Genomic DNA, 23,920 nt, shown 5'->3' with positions numbered 1-23,920 from the left:
AGGAAGGATATTCAGGGCTCATGGAGGCTGCAAGAGGCTGGAGTGGAAAACCCTGACTTGGAAACGGGAAAGGACTAAGGCAGCTCCAGAGGGCTGGGTGGCGGGGACCACAGGCTAATGATGCCCAGTGTCCCTTCTGCCCTGGAGCCTCCCTTCACCTTGCTGAGTTACAGGAAGGTCACTGGGATTGAATGAACCAGGGTGGGGAGGAAGGATCAGCTGTCACCTGTCACTCCTGTCTGTTTTAGTGATAAGAAGGCAACTTGAACCACTGTCCCACCTAGCCCATGCACAGTGGGGAGAGGTGATTCTGTGTATGAAAAACAGACTGCTGCTAGGAAGAGGGGATTGAAAGACTCAGGTGAACATCCACTCTGGGTCCCTTTCATCATGAAAATGTCTACAAAGTTGGGGGGGGGCCAGGTTTTAGGCCCCCTGAAGCCTGTCCATATACCCCTGGTTAACAACCATTCACCTAAAGAAATGTCTGTTTATTCATATCATTGCAGACGTGAGTGCCCAGGGAATGGGGTTTCTGCAGGCTCTGTTGTGGAGAGGTTGTTAATTGCAGGCCATGCAAATAGCAGAAACCTATGCAGAGAGGGAAACCACGTGGAAGATGTCCTTATCTGCCTCTCTGGGATAGACTGATGGTGAAAGTCCCGCCTCAAGGAAAATACTGAGGGATAGGGGATGAGGCTCCTTGGTCGCTCCCTTGCCATATAGTCACCTCTGGGGTCTGACCACCTTAAGACTGATGTTCAGCAAAGTCAAGACTTGAAGAAAAAAAAAAAAGGCAGAGTAAAGTCTGTTAGGAGGGGAGAAGTCTCTAGGGCACAGGATTGCTAAATTAATTACACAGATGCAAAAATTCAAAGGAAGAAAAATTAGTCTGTTAAAGCTAAAAAAAAAAATTATGTTGTTTTGCTAAATACTGAAGTGCTTTTAGACTAAAGAAGACTAACCCTTCAGGAACATTTCATCCCAATTATCTTGGGAGTCTTTGCTAAGAGAAGGAAGGAATTTGCATGGTGCTGTTGTTTATTTTGTAAAGAAATAACATGTTCTTCTGAGGCTATGGGTAGTGTAGACAGCAGTGTCTTTGGCAGCAGGCAGGTGATTCTTGCAGGAGAGGAGAGAGGAAGGGACTGAGGTGAAATGAGAGTAGAGGGGTACAGAAGGAATCGACGCAGGGGAGGAGGCAGCCACATGGGAATGCAAGCCCAGGAGTGTCAGCACTTCCAACAGAAAATAACTCAGGAATGCATCTGGATTCCTGTACATTTCCCTCTAACTCACTGCTGCTAACATTGTAGTCAGATTCTAAAAGCACTGTCTGGGCTGGCCAAAGTACATCTGTGGGATACTCCCCGCTGCCTGCTCTCTGGAGCCTCTGGAACAGGGTGGCTCTGGGTCTACTTCCGCCTGAATGCTTGCCCTGTCTCTTGTGGCTCTAGATGCTTAAGCGTATTCTGTGGCCTTTCTTTACAAGGTCCTCTGTTATCTCAGTTGTAACACTAGCGTGATGGTACCACCCATATCGTGGAGTTGCTGTGGGGATTCTGTGCAAGCAGATATGGCAGGTACCTGGTGGCACTCAGGAGCTTGTCAGTGCCGTAGGCATGGGGTGAGGCTCTCTCTAGTTCAGCACCTAGAAAGACACCCGGCACGTGGTAGGACTCAATGAAGCTCTGCGCTTAATCAGTAGAAGAGTTATGCCTTTCAAGTAAACTGTGTTCTGCTGATTTCTTTATTGAAGTCCTAGGGAAGGAACTGCTAAGGAATGTGTTCCCATCAGGAGTAATCTCCTAAACTGTGACTATGGAAGCTCTTGGTGGGGGAAGGGATGGGTTGAGCTGGTACTCCTGACCCAGGAAGTGCACGGAGGCAGACGCCAGTGGGGCACACAGAACATGTCCAGCGTGTTTATTTCTGCAGCAAGATTTGCAGGTTGTCCTGCCATAGCCCCTTCCCATGTCTCAGGGCGCAAAGGCACTTCTCCTGCGTCCCCATGAAGAAGGTATCCCCGAGATCCCTGGTTCTGTGATTCTGGGAGCTTCTTCTATACCTCATGAAGCTTTGTCATACTCCATCTCATTAATGCCATTGCCTGACACAGCGGTGAATTCAGTCTGAAATACTGTCAGCTTGCAATTTTGAAATGAGTTAAAAATCACTGGGCTGCTTCATCAGCCTGAGTTAAAAATCCTGGGTTTGGGCTTGGCTTCCAAAGAGGGTGACTTGTTAGGAGGGAGTGAGATGGCCGAGCGGGGCTGCCTTTGTGACAGCGGCTTTGAATTGGCATCGGGGCCCATGGCCCTTTGACTGGACAGGGCTCACAGAAAGGGCAGTCAACGTTTTTATTTGTCAGAGGAAGGAACACACCAGGGAGATTTGTTGCCCATTTGAAAAACGATTGGGCATGAAATGGATACTGTTTGGATTACAGAAAAACACATCTTCTCATCAGCTTTTTCAGGATCACAAAAGGCCCAATGGCTGATGCAGCCCCAGCCAGTGAGATCTGATGCCAACGAAACTCTGTGACACATTTGCATAGGGAGGCAGTGTTCAGGACAGAGGGAATCTCTTTCATTTCATCCTTTGTCTTCTCTTTTCATTCTGTTTGGTATCTTTATGGAGTGCCAGGTATGCATTTTCAGCTTGAACTCACTGAGTGGAAGGGGAGAACCTTCCAGTCACCAGCCTGCATTGGCTGCCTGGGTGGTGATGGATGCTGAGTGGAGCGAGCAGGTTTCTGACATGGAAAGTGGTGAGGGTGAAGTGGGGATCAGGGAGATGGGCTGGGGAGACAGTTACTGGTGGGGGCTGCTGCAGACAGCAAGACCAGGCTGGCCAGAGGTGGCTTTTCCTGACTACCTAGTCCACTGGGACTACTTATCAGCTCTCGTTTGCCTCACTCTTTTAAAGTGAGCTGCTTAGCTTTTACTCCTAATGTCTCCTTCCTTCTTTCCTCCTGCCTTCCCTCCCTCCCTCCTTTCCTTCCTTCCTTTTCTTTCTTGTTATTCTTCTGTGAGAATGTCAGCTCCTTAAGAGCAAGGACTTTTTCTGTCTTGCCCGTCTCTGAATGCCCAGTGCTTTAATGGTACTTGGCATGTGAAATGAGTTTCATAAATGTTTGCAGAATTGATGGGCCAAAGTCTTTCCTGTGTTAAATACAAACGTGCTTGTCTAGAGGCAGATGCTCCAGGGACTCCTCCAGCTCTGAACCTTTGTGACCTAGAAATGAAAGATTTCTCCAAAGATACTCCTGGTGCAGACAGTTTATTCAGCATTAACAGAGCGTATCCCTTGGAGTCGACACATATCAGGGGATTTGGGGTTCAGAAGTAATGAGCCAGACTTGTTCCTTAGCCTCACAGAGCAAGACAAAGGAGTGATTAAGTCCATGGGCTAGGGGGCCATTCATTCACTGATTCAACAATTGTTATTATCCCCGGGATATTCCAGACTGTGTGGAGGTGAGGGGAAAGCAGGAATGAGGAAGAAAGATACTGTCTGTAGTCTCCTGAGGTTTCTACTCGGTTCAACAGACTTAGAGTCATATTCCAGTTCTGTCACTGATTAGTTGCCTGACCTTAGGCAAGTTCTGGTATTTATTTTCATCTATCAACTGGAGATGAAATTAGCCTCATAAAGTAACTGTAAGAAGGGAATGGGTCTTTGTATCAGACATTGCAGTCTGGACTCTAGAGGCATGAAAGCATAACAAGTTTTTGAGGGATATGAGTTGTCCACTGTAACTGAGAGCAGAGTAAATATCAGAGGAAGAGGAGAAATTGGGCAGAGAATAGGAACTAAATTTTGGAAATGAAGTTTGAGGCCAGATTGTGGAAGATGGTACATGAAGGTCTTTCTTTAATTTTTTTTTTAAATTTTGAATCCATAACTTTAACAAAAACAAGAACATCAATATTCCTCCTTTAGTGGCAGGGGGGAGAAACTTTGCAGCCCTTATAGTATCTAAAGATGATTATCTCCCTACTCTGTCTTACCTGCTTGGTACCCAGTATTTATTGCTAAAGAATGAAAATGAAAGATTTTGCTCCGTGTGTTTATTCCACATTTGTCTTAGGAAACCTCATAGGTACTTGCCCATAATTTTTCATTGCATCTGTCTTCCATGTGCAGTTTACACCTGATTTATATTTTACTTTAGCACTATCAGCCTTAGCTTAGAATAATGGAAGGGAGGGAATTGGCCCTTGAGCAGCGCATTGGTGAAGAGACAGGCAGGAAAGAAGGCTGGTTGTGAGCAAGGTTGGAATTGTGAATTGCTTAGCTTATTTAGATGCATGTGGAAAATTGTATTTCGAAATGATTGAACAGTGTGGGATACAAAAACCAGAGGAACATCAAGAATACACAAGATTTAAATGATCCGGCACTTACTAAAACCTACAGTGGGGGATGCAAGCATTCCTCTCTCAGCTTGAGGTGGTTTCTAATAGCTTAGAAAATGCCCCAAGAAACCTCAGCTCCAATCAGCACTAACTTTGTCATGATTGCCTCAATGTTAACAGTTAAGGAGTGGAATTTAATAACCTTGGGAACCATCCCAAGAAAGCAGAAATGAATCTGTCCTAATTGGAGAAAGAAAGGACTTGGAAATGAATAGTCTCCGATTACCCATTTAGAAATCCAGAGCCAAGAGTTTCTGAAAACAGTGGGAGAGATGAAAGTGATAACAGCTTTAATTTTGATAGTAGTACCTGGAGAGCCACAAATGCCTCATAGCTCATTTATAAACCTCACCCCCTGCTTGGCACACTGAAGACTAAAAAAAAAAAAAAAAACACACACACACACACTTTGGGTTCTGCAAGGTCAGTTCTCTAGAAAACCTCGGGATCTTTCACTAGAGGGACAATGATAGTCCTGGGACAGATGGCGTGGGGTGGGGGTCTCCTCCAAGGGGGCACAGGATACTAATTCACCAGTTTTAACTGGAGCTGCTTTCTGGTCTTTGCAAGAATGAACAATTTGCTATTGATTTTCCACCATACATATGAGTACCCTGGAGAGCTCTCTGCTTCCTTTTAGTACTCAGTAAATCCTTTAAACACTTCTCAAACTTTTCTACCAAAATGCCCCTAAGGGCAAGTGAGAGCAAATATCTACTTTCAGCCTCAGGAGGCACAATTCACTGTGAGCCCATACATTTTGGAAGCCTCTTTGATATGAGCTTATGTGAATTTTGCATTCTAGTCCATGGTAGACCAGTGATTGTCTTAAAAAAAAAAAAAAAAGTTTAAAATTATCTAAAATTACCCACCATCTAGTAAACTAGATGTTGCAGGGATAGGCACTATGAATTTTCATCCTCCTTGGGCCACCACGGTCTGAGAAGCAAGGACTAGATGAGATTGTGAAAAACAGGAAGAGGAGGCAAGGCTGTGATAGATACATGTGGTGTGGGACTGCCTATTTTTCACTGATTTTTAGGCTTGTCGGGAGTGTCCAGTGAATGAACACCATGTTGCTTAACTCAAGCTTGGCGCAGAGCTTCTGCTCCTGAGAATGCAACATGGCACAGGCTCTGAGAGGTCATTTGAGCATTTTGGTCTCCAATCTGGGGTAGGTTTTCCCCACAGTCTTTACTGTTCTGGTTTCAGTTAACACCTGCTCCTGCTGGCTTCTCTAGGTCAGGGTGGAAAGCAACCTGATGGATGCCCACTAGCTGGTGATCCGAATGCACCAGCTTTGTCCATCAGACCTGCCGGGCTGAACCTTGCTGTCCGTTTATCCCCAAGCCCTTGGCCACTGGGATCAACGCTGCCAGATTCTCTCTCCTTCATTATTCTCTTTATTTTCCCCCTAGCTTTTTACCAGTGGTGCTTGAATGTAGGCTCTTAGGATACCTTATCACTCAAACCCCTTGATTCTCCAGTAGAATTGTTCAAAGCCCAAAGACTTTCTCTCAAAAAAGAAAAAAAAAAAAGTATGACCATGAAGGTTGTGCTCTTAGTGAATGTAATTTTTTTTTAATTTAAATTTTATTTTTTTACTTTACAATACTGTGTTGGTTTTGCCATACATTGACATGAATCTACCACAGGTGTACATGAGTTCCCAACCCTGAACCCCCCTCCCACCACCCTCCCCATATCATCTCTTTGGGTCATCCCAGTGCACCAGCCCCAATCAAGGGAAGGAAATATTTTTATTCTTCATTTCCAGACCTTATAGTCTCTGACATGAGACAAAGCAGAGCACAGCTCCACTGGAGATACAGGATGCCTTAGTGGTTACACATTGGCCTCAGCAGATCTGGTTAATCAGCAGAGGGGTTCTGAGTCAATTGGACCCTGAGCTTGATGTTCAAAAAGAAGTTTTCATGCTTTTACTGTGGAGATGACTCTCACATATGAGACTGGAAAGGCTAAACAGCATCGCAGCTCCAGGATCTTGAGCCTCTGAGATGCCCGGGATCCCTGCCCTAGGTGTACATTCCCTTTACCTGAAGAGCTGGTAAGAGGATGATAACATGGACCATATGCCAAGCCCTGTGCTCAGCACCTTTCATGCATTATCTCATCAGGTCCTCACAACACTCTAGTGAGGCAGGTCTGTTTGTCTGCAACTGAATCCTAATGAGGTGAGTGACCCGTCAAGACACATCTGTAGGAAGCAGCCAGCTGTGCCTCTCAAGCTCATGCCTCTCTGATCCAAACCCTTGGGGAATATTCTAGGTACAATAATTTTTTTTCCTTTTTTTAATTAGTAGAGTTTTAAAATTTCCCCATTCTACTATGGTCGGCTACTATGGCTGCAGAATAATGTAGAGTCATGCTCATTAGCACCAAAGGGGTTAGTTCTGTGAGAAAAGCTATGTGTTTTATGAGAGCTTTAATTGCATTGAAGTGAGGCCCAGGTACAAAAGCTTGACTTTATGAGCTGTAGATTTCTTAGAACTCTTTTTAACTATACCTTTTTCCTGGAAATATTTGATTTTTATTGTGCTTTTTATATCCTCTTATTTTCCAAGGTTATGGAATTGGTCTCAAGTGACTCTGTCTTCTTTGCTCATAAATGTCTGATGAATAATTTCTGTCAATTACAGTGAAATAGAACCCAAGAGCTTTCACTATTACAATGTTTTAGTAAATTCTGGCCATTTTAATGGATGAGAAGGCTGAGACTTCTCTGTGCATGGGGTCTTGCCCCTCTGTTGAGAGCTATGACTGTTCTCAGTCTGTTGATCATGCTGCCTTGCCTTGCCCCACGCCACCACCAGCTATACTGAACGTGCCCAGTGCCATGGACCGTATACATGCTTCACAAAACCCACTCACAGAAGGAACCACAAGGCTCACTTGTTTCGTGTTGTTTCTTAAGTCAGAGAGAGAAAGAGAGAACGTTAAGTTCACTGGACATCACCATTGACTTGGAAAGAAACTTTCACTTTTGTACTCATTATAAAAATCATATAAGTTTATTCACATATCCAAGCATTTGGCTTTGACTTCTGTTGGTACCATGTTTTCTTCACAGAAGGCGGTCCTCATGGGGATCCTATGGGTGACATGATTCTCAGGGGAGGTGGACAGAGGCGTTCTGTATGCTGCTGCTTGGCGCTGTAATCGTTACTTTCATCCCCCATCATAAGCTCTTCTCATGAGTGGTGTGGTGGCTCCAAGTATCTCCTTTGTTGTGAGACTCACCTAGATTGAAGTCCAGACTTATCAGCTGTGTGAGCACGGACAGGTTACTCAACATCGTCAGTTTCCTCATGAGTTAATTCATATTAAACTGATCTGTGTATCAGTTACCTCAGTGGTGAATTAGAATAATAGTGCATTATTCTGCAGGCTGGTTGATGTCACTGTCTCGGTTGTCAGCCCCCTGATGGGATGATGCTTTATGTAATAAAATGCTCTTTTCTTCCCTTTTCCCCCCTCAGCTCTTCTCTTCTCCTCTTCATTTTCTTCCTCTCCTCCATCCCTCTTTTGAAGAGAAATCAATTTCTTGGTGAAAATGCACAGTGAGGGTCCTTGCCTTCAGCATCCCGGAGCAGCCTTCGCGCTGAATAAAAGTTTTAAGAAAGTGACACTGACCGATAACATTTTGTGGCCTGTGATTTTATGACGACTATTTTCACAGCTGCTCTAGTGTACGCATCTTAATGCGTTCATGTCAAATGATCAGGATGTGTAAATTAGCCATGTTGGACTTATCGGTTTGCTCATAGTGTCTCATTTTGCACATGAACGGTGGTGGAGGAGGGGCAGGAAGGAGGGGGTGTTAAAGCTCTTCCCCACCACTGCTGTTCCAGCCCTGAACAGTACATCTTTAACTCTTACATCTCAGAGGCAAGAGTGCTGTCATCTCCCAGGGCTGAAAACTTGCTCTTGCCTCCGGCGATGGTCAGGACTCATTGTCTCCCTGATGTAGAGATTCTCCAGGAAGCAGGAGACTGTGCCTTTTGTAGACTGCTGAATGACAGGCTGCAGTGGTGGCGGCCTGCAGGCACAGGCAGTCTGCATTGATTCACAGCTTATCTCAGGGACAGCCCCAGAAGACAAAGGACGTTCAGGAGAAGCTGAGGGCCCTGGTGTATGAGTGGTAGAGGCTGGGGCTGGTGCTTCTTTTCAAAGGAAGCAGGATAGGAAATGGAAAGCACGTCTCCTTTGGATGTAGACAGCCCTGATTTTGAGCACTGGCTTTGCCATTTATTAGCCATGTATTGTCAGAAAGCTACTTATCCATTTCAAATCCATTTTCTCATCTTTACCTTCCTCTTTGACTTAATATACCATAAACATCTACCTATGTTAATACATATAAACCTACTTATTCCTTTATAGTAGCTGGACAGTATTTTGTAAATGGATGTCTTGTGATTAAGATAACCATTTCCCTGTAGATGGTGTTGTGGACTAAATGCTCAAGTCAAAGCCATGATCCTCGTTGTGGCTGTGTTTGGAGAGGGAGTCTTTAAGGAAGTGATTAAGGGGAAATGAGGTTCTAAGGGTGGCACCCTGATACAGTAGGACAGGGGTCATTATCAAAGGAGGCATCAGGGAGCGTGTTGCTCTGTGAGTGCACCTAGAGAAACCCACGTGAGGACACGGTGGAAAGGTGGTTGTCTGCAAGCCAGGAAGAGCCCTCACCAGAAACTGACCGGACTGGGGCTCTTATCTCAGCCTGTCAGCCTCCAGAACTGTGAGAAAATAAACTTCTGTTATTCAAGGCCACCCAATCTCTGGTATTTTGTAGCAACCTGAGTGGATGGATATAGATGAACATTCAAGTTGTTTACATTTTCCCCTTATTGTAGACCATAAAGATATATTTTTGCCTAACACTTTCATCTACTAGGTCATTGGATATCTCTTTTTGCCCTTCTTTCCATTTATTATTAAAATTTTCATAGGTATCAAAAGTTGAGGGAATGATAAACACCTATCTTACCTGTGTTTTATGGTTGTTAGCAAATACATGGTTGAAAAATTGCCCTCTAAAAAGGCTTTTCTTAGTTTATACCATCTCCTGCAAACATACACAGGCTACTATAAGAGAGAGGATACTTTTAGTTATAATGTCTTCAAATCCTTGGTTTGACAGGGAAAGAAAAAAAATCTCTTCCCAGGAGAGTATTTCTGATTGGAAGCACTTTTTTATTCTCTTCCTCTTTGTCCTTGTCTGTCCTATGTCCCTGCCCACTTCCATCCTCCAGTTTTTAGGCACACACATCCAGCCTTCTGTATTACTCACCTGTCCTGTTTAGGCACATGGCCAATAGCCCCTTTGTTCGATCTCAAAGAGCATGGCCAAACCCTTGATATGAAAGCTGAGAACAGAGACAGAGTCTTTCCAATATGCCATTCTTCCGTGGTTCCAGCAAAATCCTATGGGTGGAATGTTCTGTTTTGTATTCAGGGAGGCTATGTCGTCAGCTAGTAAACAAGCCCCTCTGGAGAGGTGGGGGAAGCAAGATGCATGCACGGGTTACCATGGGGACAGACAAGCCGTAATAAATGTTTGGGACCTTAGCTTGACAAGGTTTTAGCAGTTTGGAGTAATTTCATTGTCAATCATCCATTAAGTCACTCCTAATGAATCACTGGGAGTGTCTTTGTTCTTCAGAATGAACCTCACATGAGCATGATTTGGGCAGAGAGCAACCTTAAAAGAAACAGGGAGACAGCAAACAGCCATCATTTTGTCAACTCGTTGCGAATTGAGTGGCCTTTTGTCAGAGGAAGTTTCCACAAGTCACCGGAGAGGACCATGAGTTCGCATGGTGGTTTTAGATGAAATCTTGACTTCTTGGTTTTACCAGGTAGCCTGGTTGCCTTCCAGAATCCTCTGCAGCTTCATGGCCCCAGGGAAGGGGGTCATGGAGGTTCCTCAGGAGGAAAGGGGGCACTAAGAGTTGACCACTGGGCCCTCCACTCTGACACTGCCTCTCATTTGCAGGATGAGAGTGTGCAGTGTCTGTTCTTATCAAAAGACCACTTTCCATGTAAAATGTATATAAAGGGTTTTCTCTTCCTAACCGCTCTCCACCAGCTTCAGCACAGGAGGGTGTGCATGTTTGTCGTCACTATGGAACTTGGTAGCCATGGCCCCCCAGTGTCCTCATTGTGGTTTCAAGGCTCCCCATGATGACACTGCCATCTCATCCCATGCCTGCTCTAGTCTGCTTCCAGCCTGATGAAATGTTGCCATTCCCCAGACTTGCTGCCATTTCTCTTACATCTGAAAAGAGAGTTTCTTTTTCCCTGGAGTGTTCTTCCTCATCCTACTACCTGGGTTAAACCCACTTTTCCATAGATGATAGTCTGTCCGGGCAGTCTCACCTAACCCACTGAAAGGCTGGATGAAGTACCTTCTTTATCTCCCATAGTGTACTAAACTTATTCTACTTTTACCTGTCTCCTCTGTTGAGCTGTGAGCTTCTGGAAGGCAGGAATGACATCCTGTTCACTCTATAAGCGCCAGACTAAAATTTGCTCTGCAAATGTTAACAGAGTAAATAAACCCTAGTATATGTCACACCCCCAGGTAACTCTCAGGGACCCATTGTTCAGCCCACAGAAGGGAACATCCTGTCATCCCAGCATCTTTGAGGTGGTACCCTGCTCTGCTCTTCCAGGTATTATAACCATTTGCCAGTGAGCTTATAGGATGTGCCCGAGGACAGCAAAAAGACTTGATTTAGAGTTTTAAAATTAACCTAGCTAATTAAAAATTAACTCATACTGAAAAATAAGTTCTGAAACAATTACAATAATTAAAATATCACTACCTTAATTGAGACCAAGCAGTGAGGTTAAAAAATAAAATTAATTAAAAAAAAACAACCTTACATGAAGCCTGTAATTAACTGACTTTTGAATTTGATGTTTTCCAGCTTGACAAATTTGTTTCAATTAATTCATTCTTTTTTTCCTTTGAAAAATGTTTTGTGAAAATTACTGAGAAAATTAACTGGACACGAATCCTATGCCAGTTGTCACTTGATTGGTTTTTGTGAATGGGCAGGAAAGATGCAATTAACCTTCCGTGGGTACCTGTTGGGCATACTGTCTTGCTTGAATCCACATGAATCCTGCAGGTATTTGATAGAAACGGAGAGGGCAGGGCTTTGGCATCTTGTGGGGATTGCTGAGTCTTATCACTAGGCATGCGCTGGGGGAGAGAGAAACTTGGAGCACAGTCTGTAGAAACCATTAGCACCTTGACAAGGAGGCTTCTGCCCCCGTCAGGGTTGTTGCTCACTCTCAGCCTCTGCCACTGCCTCCTCCCCTGCAGGGCTTCCCTGCACCTTATTAAAGGGCCTCTCGAATACCACTTATTATTCCGGTCTCCTATTATTTCCTCTAGAAGTGGAGCTGCACCGCCCTGCCCCGTACAGGTGTGGGTGCCTGTCAGTCTCCACAGCCTCAGAGGTGCTGGAAAGAGCATATTGGAGAGGCAGCATTTACATGGAAGTGGCACGCTCCATCACCATCTCTATCCCCTTTCAATCCCAAGTCTGCTGTTTTTCAAAAACAAGATGCGTCCTGGTGATTAAATAAATGCCGACAGCTTGATTTGTTACTGTTTTGTTGTTCTGTGAAGTTCATTTACTCTAAATAATTCCCATACATGTTTGAAGTATTCAGAACCTGGTAATTAATTTTTAGCAGTCTTGATTTCTATATGCAAATTGTTAAGTAAGTATGCGTATAGAGTTAAATAGCTGATGATTTTTATTTAATAGTATTTCTGGTTGGAGTTTTTTTTAAATTTTCTTTTTCTTTTTTTTTTTTTTTTTAGAGAAATGTTAGCTTCAAGAATTGGAGGAGTGGGGATTTCCGATAGTCCGCAGGTTAAGACTCCATGCTTCCAAAGCAGGGGTGCAGTTTCCGTCCCTGGTCTGGGAACTAGGGACTGTGCGCACTATGCTGCACTATGTGGCCAAAAGAAGTAAACAGCTATTGTAAAAAAATTACAAAAAAGAAAACAAAAATAACTGGAGTAGAGTGATCTGTCAGTTCAGTTCAGTCGCTCAGTCGTGTCCGACTCTTTGCAACCCCGTGAACCGCAGCACGCAAGGCCTCCCTGTCCATCACCAACTCCCAGAGTCCACCCAAACCCATGTCCATCGAGTTGGTGATGCCATCCAACCATCTCATCCTGTCATCCCCCTCTCCTCCTGCCCTCAGTCTTAGTATTAGCTTAATTTATGGCAAGGTTGCAGAAAGAAAATTGACGCCACTGACCATGTGACTCCTTTGAGGGGTTGCTGCCTTCAGAGGGGGTAGGCAGAGGGCACAATTGCCCATGGTGGGCATCCTCCTATTCCTTGGGGGATATCGCGGCCATACGACCCAGCCTTGACAGCACCAGCCCTCCTGGATACCCCTTGCTTTTATTCCCGAAGACTCAGTCTGCCCTGGAGGCCTCTCAAGAGCAGGTGCATCTGGGCTCAATACTTGGTGTGAGATAGGGCCCCACATCAGTTTTTATTTATGGTATAATTTTTATATTTATTACTTCATATGCTGAGTCTTCATTGCCGTGAGGCCTTTCTCTAGTTGCGGAGAGCGGGGGCTCCTCTTCCGTTGTTGTGCGGGCTTCTCATTGCGGTGGCTTCTCTTGCTGCAGAGCAGGGGCTGTAGGCATGCAGGCTCAGTAGCTATGGTGCACGGGCTTAGTTGCTCCCTGGGATATGGAATCTTCCTGGATCAGGGATCGAACCTGTGTCTCCTGCATTGGCAAGCAGATTCTTTACCACTGAGCCACCAGGGAAGCCCCACATCAACCTTTTCAAGAGACTCCAGGTGCTTTTCATGCCACTGGCGTATTGTTTTGAGGAGTTTGGGTTCTGGAGTCAGCCGACCAGGTGTCATATACTGAACGTCCCTCTCGTCTGCTTTGTGCAGTGGGCACAGGAATAGCAGATACCGCCGTGGGTGTTTGTGTGAGAATTAGGTACAGTAATCCAATTAGAGGGCTTAGTTCACTGCCTGCATGTCAAAAGCACTGGATACGTGTGAGCTATCGTTCTGGTTATTATGAAGGCTTATTACTCACTCTGGGAATGCAATCCAGACACACAGAACAACAGACATCTATGAGGCACTTAACATGTTCCCAGATTTGTTGGCAGCACTTATAAAGACAGACTTATTTCATCCTGATGACAACCTAAAGCAATGGTAGGGACCGCTGCTATCCCATTTCAGAGGATAGGAACCTGAGGTGTAGGAGGTTAGGAAGCAGTGGAGGCAGCATTCACTTGGATCACTGTGTCTAGAGGCTGTGCTCCTTCCTGCTCCGCTCAGCAGACTCACCTTCCTTGAAATCTCACTATTCACCGGGGTCATCTGGACCCCAGTGTGGATGGTGCATGTCTGTGAATTGGCTGCAAAAGCTAAAAGAAGCTTAAGTTGGGCGATAAGGCTTGTCATATAGTCCTGCATATTTCGACATCCATTGCCTCGGCCAGCCTGGTGTTCTCCATCTCTGAGATCCACTCCAGTGGCAATCCCAAAGGGTCTACGATGCTTGGCACCGGTCAGGGAAACACTTCACTTGGTCCCTGTGGCCAGGGCTGCCAGGGGCCTGGTCCCCACGTTTCTTCAGGGGTCTGATCCCCATGTATCTTCAGGTCCCCAAGTGTCTGTCTTCATCTTGTGGTGACCGGGAGCGTGAGAAGGGCAGTAAAGGATTGGCATGGTCATTCTCAGCGGTCATCCAGTTGCCATGCACTGTTAGCTCTGTGCTGTGTGTGTCTTGGAGAACAAGTCACAGCTGGCTAGACTGGAGCCCTAGGTGAGGGTTGGAGGGCAGTGCACTGGGAGAAGGCCGCTGTCCTGAAATTCACTGGCCTCCTGGCTCCTCATGAGGACATCCCAGGAAGCCAGGGAATTCCACCTGGAGCCAGGACGTTCCTGCTGCAAGTTTCTGGAAGGCCGAGTCTGGGAAGGCTATGAGGCCAGACACAGGTCCCTGCTACTCACTTCCCAGAGGGGACGCCCTTAGCTTAAGAGCTCAGAGTGAGCACTCTGTCCCTGTAGTATCTCTCTTGCAGTCCATTTTCTGCTGCTAAACGCCAGGCAGCTGCGCACACCCACTGGGGAGTAGGCGCCACCAGGTGACTCCCCTGGGACCAAGGCCTGGGTCTCGCTGCTCACCTGACTGGCCTGCAAATGCACCTGGTTTCTGTTTGCAGAAGCTGAAGCTGCTGCAGTGGAGGGAGCCTCCCTGAGCAATTCAAGCCCCAGGAAGAAATGACTTCAGATGTCGTGTGTTCAGGTCCCTTGTGGAGTTCCCTGGGGCCACTGGAAGAAAACGATTGAGATTCTAGGCCTGGGTAGCCTGACAGGAATCCTTACTTCCTGTGAAGGCAGAGCATTCATGATTGCTGAGGGGCCCCAGGGTTGAGGGGGCATGGTATTAATATTTCTTAGTGTCGTTTTGCTTTCCCTGCGTGGGATGCAGATTTGTTTAACGGAGCGTGTGTTGGGGGAAGACGTGGGAGCGTGACCTTGCCCAGCTGTGGAGAGCAGCCGTGACAGCCTAACCACCTGATCGGCTTTTTGGCCCAGGAGCTGGGAGATGGCACTGTTGCTTCTGTTTTGCAGAGAGCTCCCTGTGGCCTCCTTGCTCTGAGGAGCATGCACACCTCAGCCTGTAGGGTGCTGCCTAGCCAGGGCCCGGCTACTCTGCCTGTTCTCGAAAGTGCTGCCGTATATGATGTGCTGGCTCTGAAGATCCTTCTCCAGTGACTCGGCTGAATCAGCACCACCCGTGTTATTCCCACCCCCAAAGCCCACACTTTCTAGTCAGATGAAATATCTGAGGGTTCCCCAGACATGCCTCCCCACCCTGGAGTAGGCCTGACTGCTCTGCCTAGCTTGCCTTTTCTCATTTTGCTTTTTACCATCCTGCCCATCCCTCAAGATCCAACTTACATATTAATGCTTCATTAATCCTTGCCCCAGAAATTGATCTCTCTTATTCTTTCAAGCTCTGTTATCATTTTATATATGCCTGTCATGGCCCTTGTGTAATTCTCCCCTGCACAATAAATATTTATGTGTCAGCTTTTTTTCCCCCACCCAATTACATCACGAGTGTGTATGGCTCATAACTATCTTGTACATCCTGAAGTTCTTCACAAAACTTAAAATAGGCTGATGGATGCTCACAGTGTGTGTTGATGGAACTGAAGGCAAAACTCTCCTCCTCTGGGACATTGTATATTATAGGAAATAAGTAAAATTGGGTGCAGTCATATCAAGGAGTGACAGACGAAGAACCAAAGAGTGCTATGTAGCTTTTGGTCCTTCGAACACACAGGGTTCTAAAGTAATTGCTGGCCAAGATGAAGATACTGAAACTCCCAAAGCACAAAAGAATCGCTGTCCTGGTGCTGAAGAAACACACGTGGCATAGACACAGAATTCCCCCTGGTTTGGGTTTTTATTCTAATTCCCTCCAGCCTAAGTAAAGAGTGCAGAGTGTAAACACGTGAGCTGTTTGTTTCCCACTTGTTTATTTGAGTATAAGCATAAATTAGATTTACCTGGAGGTCCTAACTCTCCTTTTCTTGCTTTTTTTTTGCCTCAGCCCTGGACCCATCCAAAGATCCCTGCCTGAAGGTGAAATGCAGCCCTCACAAGGTGTGTGTGACCCAGGACTACCAGACTGCCCTGTGTGTCAGCCGCAAGCACCTGCTCCCCAGGTAAGCCAAGGGCTCCAAGGTACTCTCCAGCCACCAGATCTGGGGTACCTGACCTCTGGCTGGGGATGGGGGGAGGAGGGGACAGGTGTTTGATCTGTGTCTTATGTGGTACATGGTACATGCAGTTTGCTGTGGTATGCATCTCAGTTCTCAAACACATTTGCAAAGAAAGTTAACCTTTTAATTTCCTCTGAATCAACTTTATCTGACTCTGAGCCCTCATCCAAGCAGATGAACAGAAAATGCCTTCCTGGTCATTGTTGGGGGCCGTTCCTCCTCCTTGGATGACCTCAGGATCCAGGAAGTTTCTCGTTAGTCTGCTGGTTGCCACAGACATCCTCCCCATGATAATCCTTGAAGGTCCCTTGAAGTTAGAGTTGGGGGTTTATCTGCTTCAGCGCTCCATGGGATGTGGGAATCTTTGCCAGACTGAGAGTCCTGATTTGGGGTCCTGCTCCTCAAGACAGCCACACCAGAATTCCCTCTGAGAACGTGTCTCCCTGTTTCCTCAGGGCGAAGCACCCGATACCTGCTTCCTCAGCGCTGGGGGAAGTCTCTCCCTTCATCTTCAGGGTTGTTAAAGCCTTTGTCCTGTACCTTCCACACGTTCTGAGCATCTGCTGGGCTTTGTTGTTGTTGTTCAGTCACCCAGTCGTGTCTGACTCTTTGCGACACCTTGGATTGCAGCACACCAGACCTCCCTCTCCCTCACCATCTCCTGGAGCTTCAGTTCAGTTCAGTCACTCAGTCGTGTCCGACTCTGCGACCTCATGAATCACAGCACACCAGGCCTCCCTATCCATCACCAACTCCCGGAGTTCACTCAGACCCGCATCCATCAAGTCAGTGATGCCATCCAGCCATCTCATCCTCGGTTGTCCCTTCTCCTCCTGCCCCTAATCCCTCCCAGCATCAGGGTCTTTTCCAGTGAGTCAACCCTTCTCATGAGGTGGCCAAAGTTCTGGAATTTCAGCTTTAGCATCATTCCTTCCAAAGAAACCCCAGGGTTGATCTCCTTCAGAATGGATCTCCTTGCAGTCCAAGGGACTCTCAAGAGTCTTCTCCAGCACCACAGTTCAAAAGCATCAATTCTTTGGCACTCAGCCTTCTTCACAGTCCAACTCTCACATCCATACATGACCACAGGAAAAACCATAGCCTTGACTAGACAGACCTTAGTCGGCAAAGTAATGTCTCTGCTTTTGAATATGCTGTCTAGGTTGGTCATAACTTTTCTTCCAAGGAGTAAGTGTCTTTTAATTTCATGGCTGCAGTTACCATCTGCAGTGATTTTGGAGCCCCAAAAAATAAAGTCTGATACTGTTTCCACTGTTTCCCATCTATTTCCCCTGGAGTGATGGGACCGGATGCCATGATCTTCATTTTCTGAATGTTGAGCTTTAAGCCAACTTTTTCACTCTTCTCTTTTACTTTCATCAAGAGGCTTTTTAGTTCCTCTTCACTTTCTGCCATGAAGGTGGTGTCATCTGCATATCTGAGGTTATTGATATTTCTCCTGGCAATCTTGATTCCAGCTTGTGTTTCTTCCAGTCCAGCGTTTCTCATGATGTACTCTGCATAGAAGTTAAATAAGCAGGGTGACAATATACAGCCTTGACGTACTCCTTTTCCTATTTGGAACCAGTCTGTTGTTCCATGTCCAGTTCTAACTGTTGCTTCCTGACCTGCATACAGATTTCTCAAGAGGCAGGTTAGGTGGTCTGGTATTCCCATCTCTTTCAGAATTTTCCACAGTTTATTGTGAGCCACACAGTCAAAGGCTTTGGCATACCCAAGTTCATATTCATTGCATCGGTGATGCTGTCCAGCCATCTCATCCTCTGATGCCCTCTTCTCCTTCTGTGCTCAATCTTTCCCAGCATCAGGGACTTTTCCAGTGAATTGTCTGTTTGCATCAGATGACCAAAATACTGGAGCTTAGGTTTTTACAAATGAGCCTTTGAATTCAGGCTACTTCTGCCTTCAGTCCTGCAGAAATACTTGAAGTAAGAACATACACATGCACGCACGCACACACCCATCAGGCTTTCTTCAAAAATGGGGTTGGATGGGAGGGGGGTGGGAGAAAGGTGATTTCAGTGCCATTCCCACGCTTGTCCCTGTATTGACTCTGTAGTGGAGGGGTGCAGCAAGAGGCAGTGGAGTTACACACGCTTAGGAATTATCACTTGAGTTTGGCAACTTTCTCAGCCACTTACCTGCACTGCACCATAAACTGAGGCAAAGAAGAGTAGCCTTTCCGATAAATCTGCCTTGTTGTAACATTTACCCTTTGGTTAGTTCCAGTTTGACTCTGGGACCATGCAGAGTGAGTGCTATCCCATCTCTTGGTTCTTGAAGTCTGAGCAATGCTTGCCCCTGTGGCCACTCCTTTGGGGACATGCTTTCAGTTCTCTCAGTTCCTAAGAACATGTGTGCGGAGCTCCCATGCACTGGCAGGCAGTCCAGTGAAGCGGCGCTTGGGAGTGGTCTGATAGCACAGGGCCCTGCAAACCCAGCACCTGTAGCCGCGGACCTGGCCTCTGTGATCACCTAACAGTAGTCAAGTTTTGTCTCCATAAGACTGGGATTCAAGGTATTATAATGTACTTTGCTCTTCCCCAGTGTTCTCACTGGAATTAAAGCCAGATCTCACTCCTGAACCCTATCTAGCATATGCCAGGCATTATGCTCAGGACCTGTAGCCTTGAATTCCTCCAGTGAATTTTTTTCAAGTTGGTGCTTATTTTTGTCTTCATTCTAAAAATGAGAGAACTGAGGTAGAGAGAGGAGTTGGTCATTTGCTTGTATAGTAAGTGGCAGCTGTGTCGAGGACTGTCGAGCTCCAAAGCTTATGTTTTTCATCAGTACCATGCCCTGGCCACATCATTTGATCTGTTTTGTCTATCCACTCATTCCTTGTCATTTAACAAAATGGTATTAGGTACCTACTATGTGCCAGGCCTGCATTAGGCCTTGAGGCTCCAGAGGTAAACAACAGACCCTACTTCTCCTCTCAAGGAAAATTTAGATCACTGCATGCAGAGTGCGATGTGAAAAACAATGAATTTTTGTTATTGTTGTTCTTCAAAAGTCCTTCTAAGGCATATATACCGTGAGAAAGCTCTCCTAGATTCTCCTGCCACACAAGACTTCTTCATTCTCTGAAGGACAATGTGGTCTCTTTGGCTGCAAATACCAAATACTCCTTGGAATAGTGTTGTGTTGATCAACCATCTGGTTTTGTGTGTGTGTGTGTGTGTGTGTGTGTGTGTGTGTGTGTGTGATATGGACAGTCCATTTCCTGTTTCCTCCTGAAATATTGCCATGTCTGTAAATCCCAAACAAGAGAGTTTTGGTTATAAGCTCAAATCTGTTTGAGACACAGGCAGCAACCTCACTGGTGTTCAGGCATATCTAGGCATATTCAGATGTTTTTCTGGGCATGCCGTGTTTCTGTTTGGAAATACCACCACTTTTTTGCTTGTGTTGAAAGTGTTATCCTCATCTCTGGCATCTCCTGGTGGCTACAGAGTTCAGTGGCTAAGAGCATAGATTTGAGAATGAGACCATTCTAGGCTCCATTCCCAGGTTGGCTACCTTCTAGCTGTGTGACCTTGGCAAGTTACTCGACCTTTCTGAATTTGGGTTCTCTCCACTCTTAACATGGGTTTAAAGAAAGTATTTACCCGCTTCCTCTTTCCCATTTGCTGGGATATGTCCTTTAGTGATTCTTGCAGAGAGGGTTTCTGGGTGGTAAGGTTTACTAATCCTTGCATAGCACGTTTTGTGTGTATTTTTTGGTGAGAGGTCAGAAAGACGGAGGGACATAGTTTAGTGTCACACAAGGACAACTAGTTTTACGACGACTACAACAGTTACGGTACTAGATATTACTATTGTCTCATCCATTCTGGTAGGCCAGCCAGAAAACCCCTCACTTGCATGCTCCTGAGAATAAGTAGCTCACTCCAGGGGCCCTGCCCACTGTCTTGTTTTGGCCTTTGGATTTCCTGCCCGCGGAAGCCTGCTGCCTGCTTTGTGATTCAGGGCAGGTGAGGAGTTGGACAAAAACTGCATTTCTGATGATGGGTATCATTCATTGACTGGAAAAACAGCCCAAAGAGGAGGCTTTGACGGAGGGCATGCCCATGTCCTCCTCAGGAGTGGAGAGGTGGCCTGTGTCCAGGGGGAGCTCTGTGGTGGTATTCTCTGCGGTTGTGCCTGCCTCCCCTCCCCTTTGGAGGCTGAATTACTCAGCCCTTATCAGCTCAGTACACACCTCTTCTTGGGTCTTGGACATCTTCCCGGATGAAACATCTGTCCTTCCACATTATACTTCAGGGCTCCCCTCTGACCAGGGAGGCCGTGTTGACAACTCTTATTTATTCATCAATCAGGGAAGTCATCTTTCTCTCTGAAACATCTGTAGGCAATCCCATGAGGCAGTCTGGCCTCTGCAGCAGCTCAAGGGGTAAATCCCACCTGCCAGACAGTCAGGACCGTGCACACATGGAGAGGCGGCTGGTCGGCCTGGGGCTGCTTGGGAGGCTGCGGACTTGGGCTGTCTTTGCAAGCAAGTTGAGATGGGCGGACTATAAGCATATCCACAAGAGAAATTCATTAGCTTTCTTTGCCCTTGGAGACAAGTGAGTGGAGAAGCGGTTTGACACACACATATGTGACCACCTGGTGTCAGGGTGGCTAGACTAGCAATTTCAGTGCAGACCCTCCCCCAGTGTTAGAATGGTATTGGGCTTGTGGTTGGTTTCGTTGAGAGACTTCAGCTAAACTCAGATTCTCTTTGGAAATTCTGTGTTTTATCTCTTTCTGCTGTTGAGCTGTATTGAGTAGGGTGGGGAGAGGGTTAATTCTTGGTAGCATGTTCATCTTTTAGGTGCTCTAAGAGGGCTATCGATGCACTTAGGAGCAGTGTGAAGGAAACCTGCAGTCATGAAAGCTTCTCTTAGGTGACTTTTTCTTAACATTCTAATTTATTTTTTATACTACAGTAATTGAGGCTCATTATGGAAAACACTGAAAAGTATAGACAAAAAGAAACAGGAAACAAGCCATGGTCATAGAATCTAAAAATAGTAATTAAAATATTCCAGCACATCGCCTTCCATTCTTTCCTCTACTTTTGTCCATTGATTTGTTTTTGTCAAAACTCGCTTATTGAGTGGTGTTTATCCTGTATATAACAATTTGTATTGGGTTCTCTTCAATTGATATTTACAAATAAGTATTTTATGATACCGCAGCACTTTATCGATATAAATCTTAGTGATTATATAATGTACAATACTAAAAATAACTTGAAATGGATCATAGACCTAAGTATAAGAGCTGAGATGATAAAGCTTTTAGAAGGAAGCAAGAGTAGTAACCTTGGGATTGATAAAGATTTCTTAAACAGAGCCCAAAGAAACCATGAACTATAAATGCCAGGAAAAAAAAAGAAGAAAATCACCAAATTGGATTTCATCAAAAGTAAAAACTTTGATCTTCAAAAGACACTGTTAGGCTAATAAAAGGACAAGCCACACTGGGAGAAAATATTTGCAAAACATATGTCCAACAAAAGATTTGTTTCTAGAATATGTAATGAAAGCATATGTCCATGTAAAGACTGACTCACAAGTGTTCATAGCAGCTTTACTTGTAATAGCTGAAAGCTGGAAACAGCCCAAACATTCATCAACAGGTGAACAGATAACAAGCTGAGGTATATTCATTTCAATGGAGTAATACTCAACAATGAAAAAAACAATAAACTATTGATACATGCTACAGCATAGATGACTCTCCTAATAATTCTGCTGAGTGACAGAGGACAAAAAATATGAATTGTATGATTTATGTTTATACGGCATTGTGGTGGATATAAGCTAACCATTGGTGACAGCAGGTCATGGTTTGTTTCGGGAAGTAGGTCACTGGGGTGCCTGAGCATTCTTTAATGTTTGATACTGCAAAATGGACCTTGGGGAAACAGTTAAGTCAAATTCTGGTCTTAGGTACTGAAGATCCTAGCGGCAAATCAGTTTAAGGAAGAAGAGTTTTTAGTACAGCAGTGTGTTACTCTTTCTAACTTAAGTTTTAAAAATATTCTTCAGTTCTTCTTAAAGAGAATACCCTCTTAGGGTGTGATTGATGAAAAAAATGGACAGAAAGTCATACCACCTGCAGAGGGATCTGCTCTCAGGAATTCACTGCCAGTGGGATGGTTCATTCTGATTTATTGTTCTGGGTGGGCGAGAGATGGGGAGGGCTTCTCCCTACAGAGCGCTGAACATTGATTTTGCCTCTCTGTTGCCATTGATTTTCATTTGGAGAATGGAAAATTGGAGCATTTGTTTTAAGTCTTCCAGACAAGCTGCATTCTCAAATTCTGCACGTGCATCGTGAATGACAGGGAAAGATGTCAGGGTGGGACTCTCGATGTCTGAGTGTACCCTTGGAAGCCTTCTGGGAGCAGTGGGAACTAATCTGTTTTTAAGTAAGGAGCCAACAGCTGGTCTTCCCAGTGGGCCAGGCCCCTCTAACGTAATAGCTCTTTATCTCTACTTCCTAATTATCTGGAATAACAACGAATTCTTGGCATCAGTGAAGAATTCAGATCCAGTTGAGGCTGGCAGTGCAGTGGACCAATCTGAGAGCTCTCTGTCTTTTATGTGAACTTGAAAAGCAGAATCAAAGTGTCTGAGGTCATAGAGAAGTACATCACAGGATATGCCTCAAATACCAAGCTCTCAGAGGATATTTGAAAGGATGACGGTTATTTCATCTCAGTTTTGTTTTACAGCAAAGCACTGCCTCTTGCTACAGGGCCTTTGAACGGGTTGATTATACACACACGTGTCTGTCTTAGTTTGGGAGACACACAGCCACGTGGAAAGGCGGGTGATTCCTAGGTACCTGGATGGCTTTCTGGTGCTTCACAATTCCAGGCATTGTTTCCAGTTAACCAAAGTGGAATAATGCCCACATTCCTTACTATAATTTTGTATGAATGCCACTCATACCCTTTCTCCAAGGGGCCTAGGAATTGCCTTGTGGTCTATGCTAGCCTCGAGGGATCTTTGTTTGCCATGTTGTCTAGGTAGGGTGCTAATGAGGGCTTGATGCTGTTTCTAGGCTATTTGTAGAATACATGCAATGGAGTTTCGAGTGTGGGCCCACTTCTGAATCAGTCACCTTTCTAAACAAAAACCCCACTGCTGTGGTCCTTTGTTTTGCAAATACCTTCCCGAGGGTGCTGAAGAAAACAGAGAGAGAATGGTTGGTTCCAGAGCTGCCACTTGCTGGCCACCTACTGTTAACCGACCAGGGTTCTTGGCCTTCCCCCAGTCAACAGAAATTGGCTAGAGGCCAGACAAGAAACTCAGGCAAGGCTTTACTGGGGCCCCTACTGTAGCAGAAGGGAGTGAGAATAAAAGCCAGTTTCCCTTGCTTGTTCCTTATGTGGAATGAGGGTGGAGGTGTGTGCAGGGCACAGGGTAGAGGGCTGGCTGGGGCGGTGTGCCCCGCCCTTGGGTAGAGGGCTGGCTGGGGTGGTGTGCCCCGCCCTTGGGTAGTTGTGTGCAGGGCGCATGTGTAGTACCCTGCTTTCACTGCCAACACCCTGTTTTTGCTCCAGGCACTTCAAAAGTGGCAGTTGGGTGTTTTGGTCTCTTGGTATCTTTTGCGTCTAGAATGTGCCCCAGCTGCACA

At 45.6% G+C, this 23,920-nt stretch overlaps 1 protein-coding gene across 2 annotated transcripts in view; it reads left to right on the top strand.

Moving 5' to 3' along the window:
- The window catches only part of SPOCK1 (SPARC (osteonectin), cwcv and kazal like domains proteoglycan 1), a 593,060-nt gene that overhangs the window by 369,320 nt on the left and 199,820 nt on the right, over window positions 1–23,920 (top strand). For both annotated transcript variants that reach the window (XM_027970268.2, XM_042250908.1), the window contains exon 4: window positions 16,090–16,204. In XM_027970268.2, coding sequence (XP_027826069.1) covers window positions 16,090–16,204 — 115 coding nt within the window. The remainder of the gene's footprint in view (window positions 1–16,089; window positions 16,205–23,920) is intronic.

This window comes from Ovis aries, chromosome 5 (genome assembly GCF_016772045.2).
Source record: "Ovis aries strain OAR_USU_Benz2616 breed Rambouillet chromosome 5, ARS-UI_Ramb_v3.0, whole genome shotgun sequence".
Taxonomy (NCBI): domain Eukaryota; kingdom Metazoa; phylum Chordata; class Mammalia; order Artiodactyla; family Bovidae; genus Ovis; species Ovis aries.
Note: the sequence above shows the minus strand (reverse complement) of the source record. Positions and strands in the feature narration are given on the sequence as shown.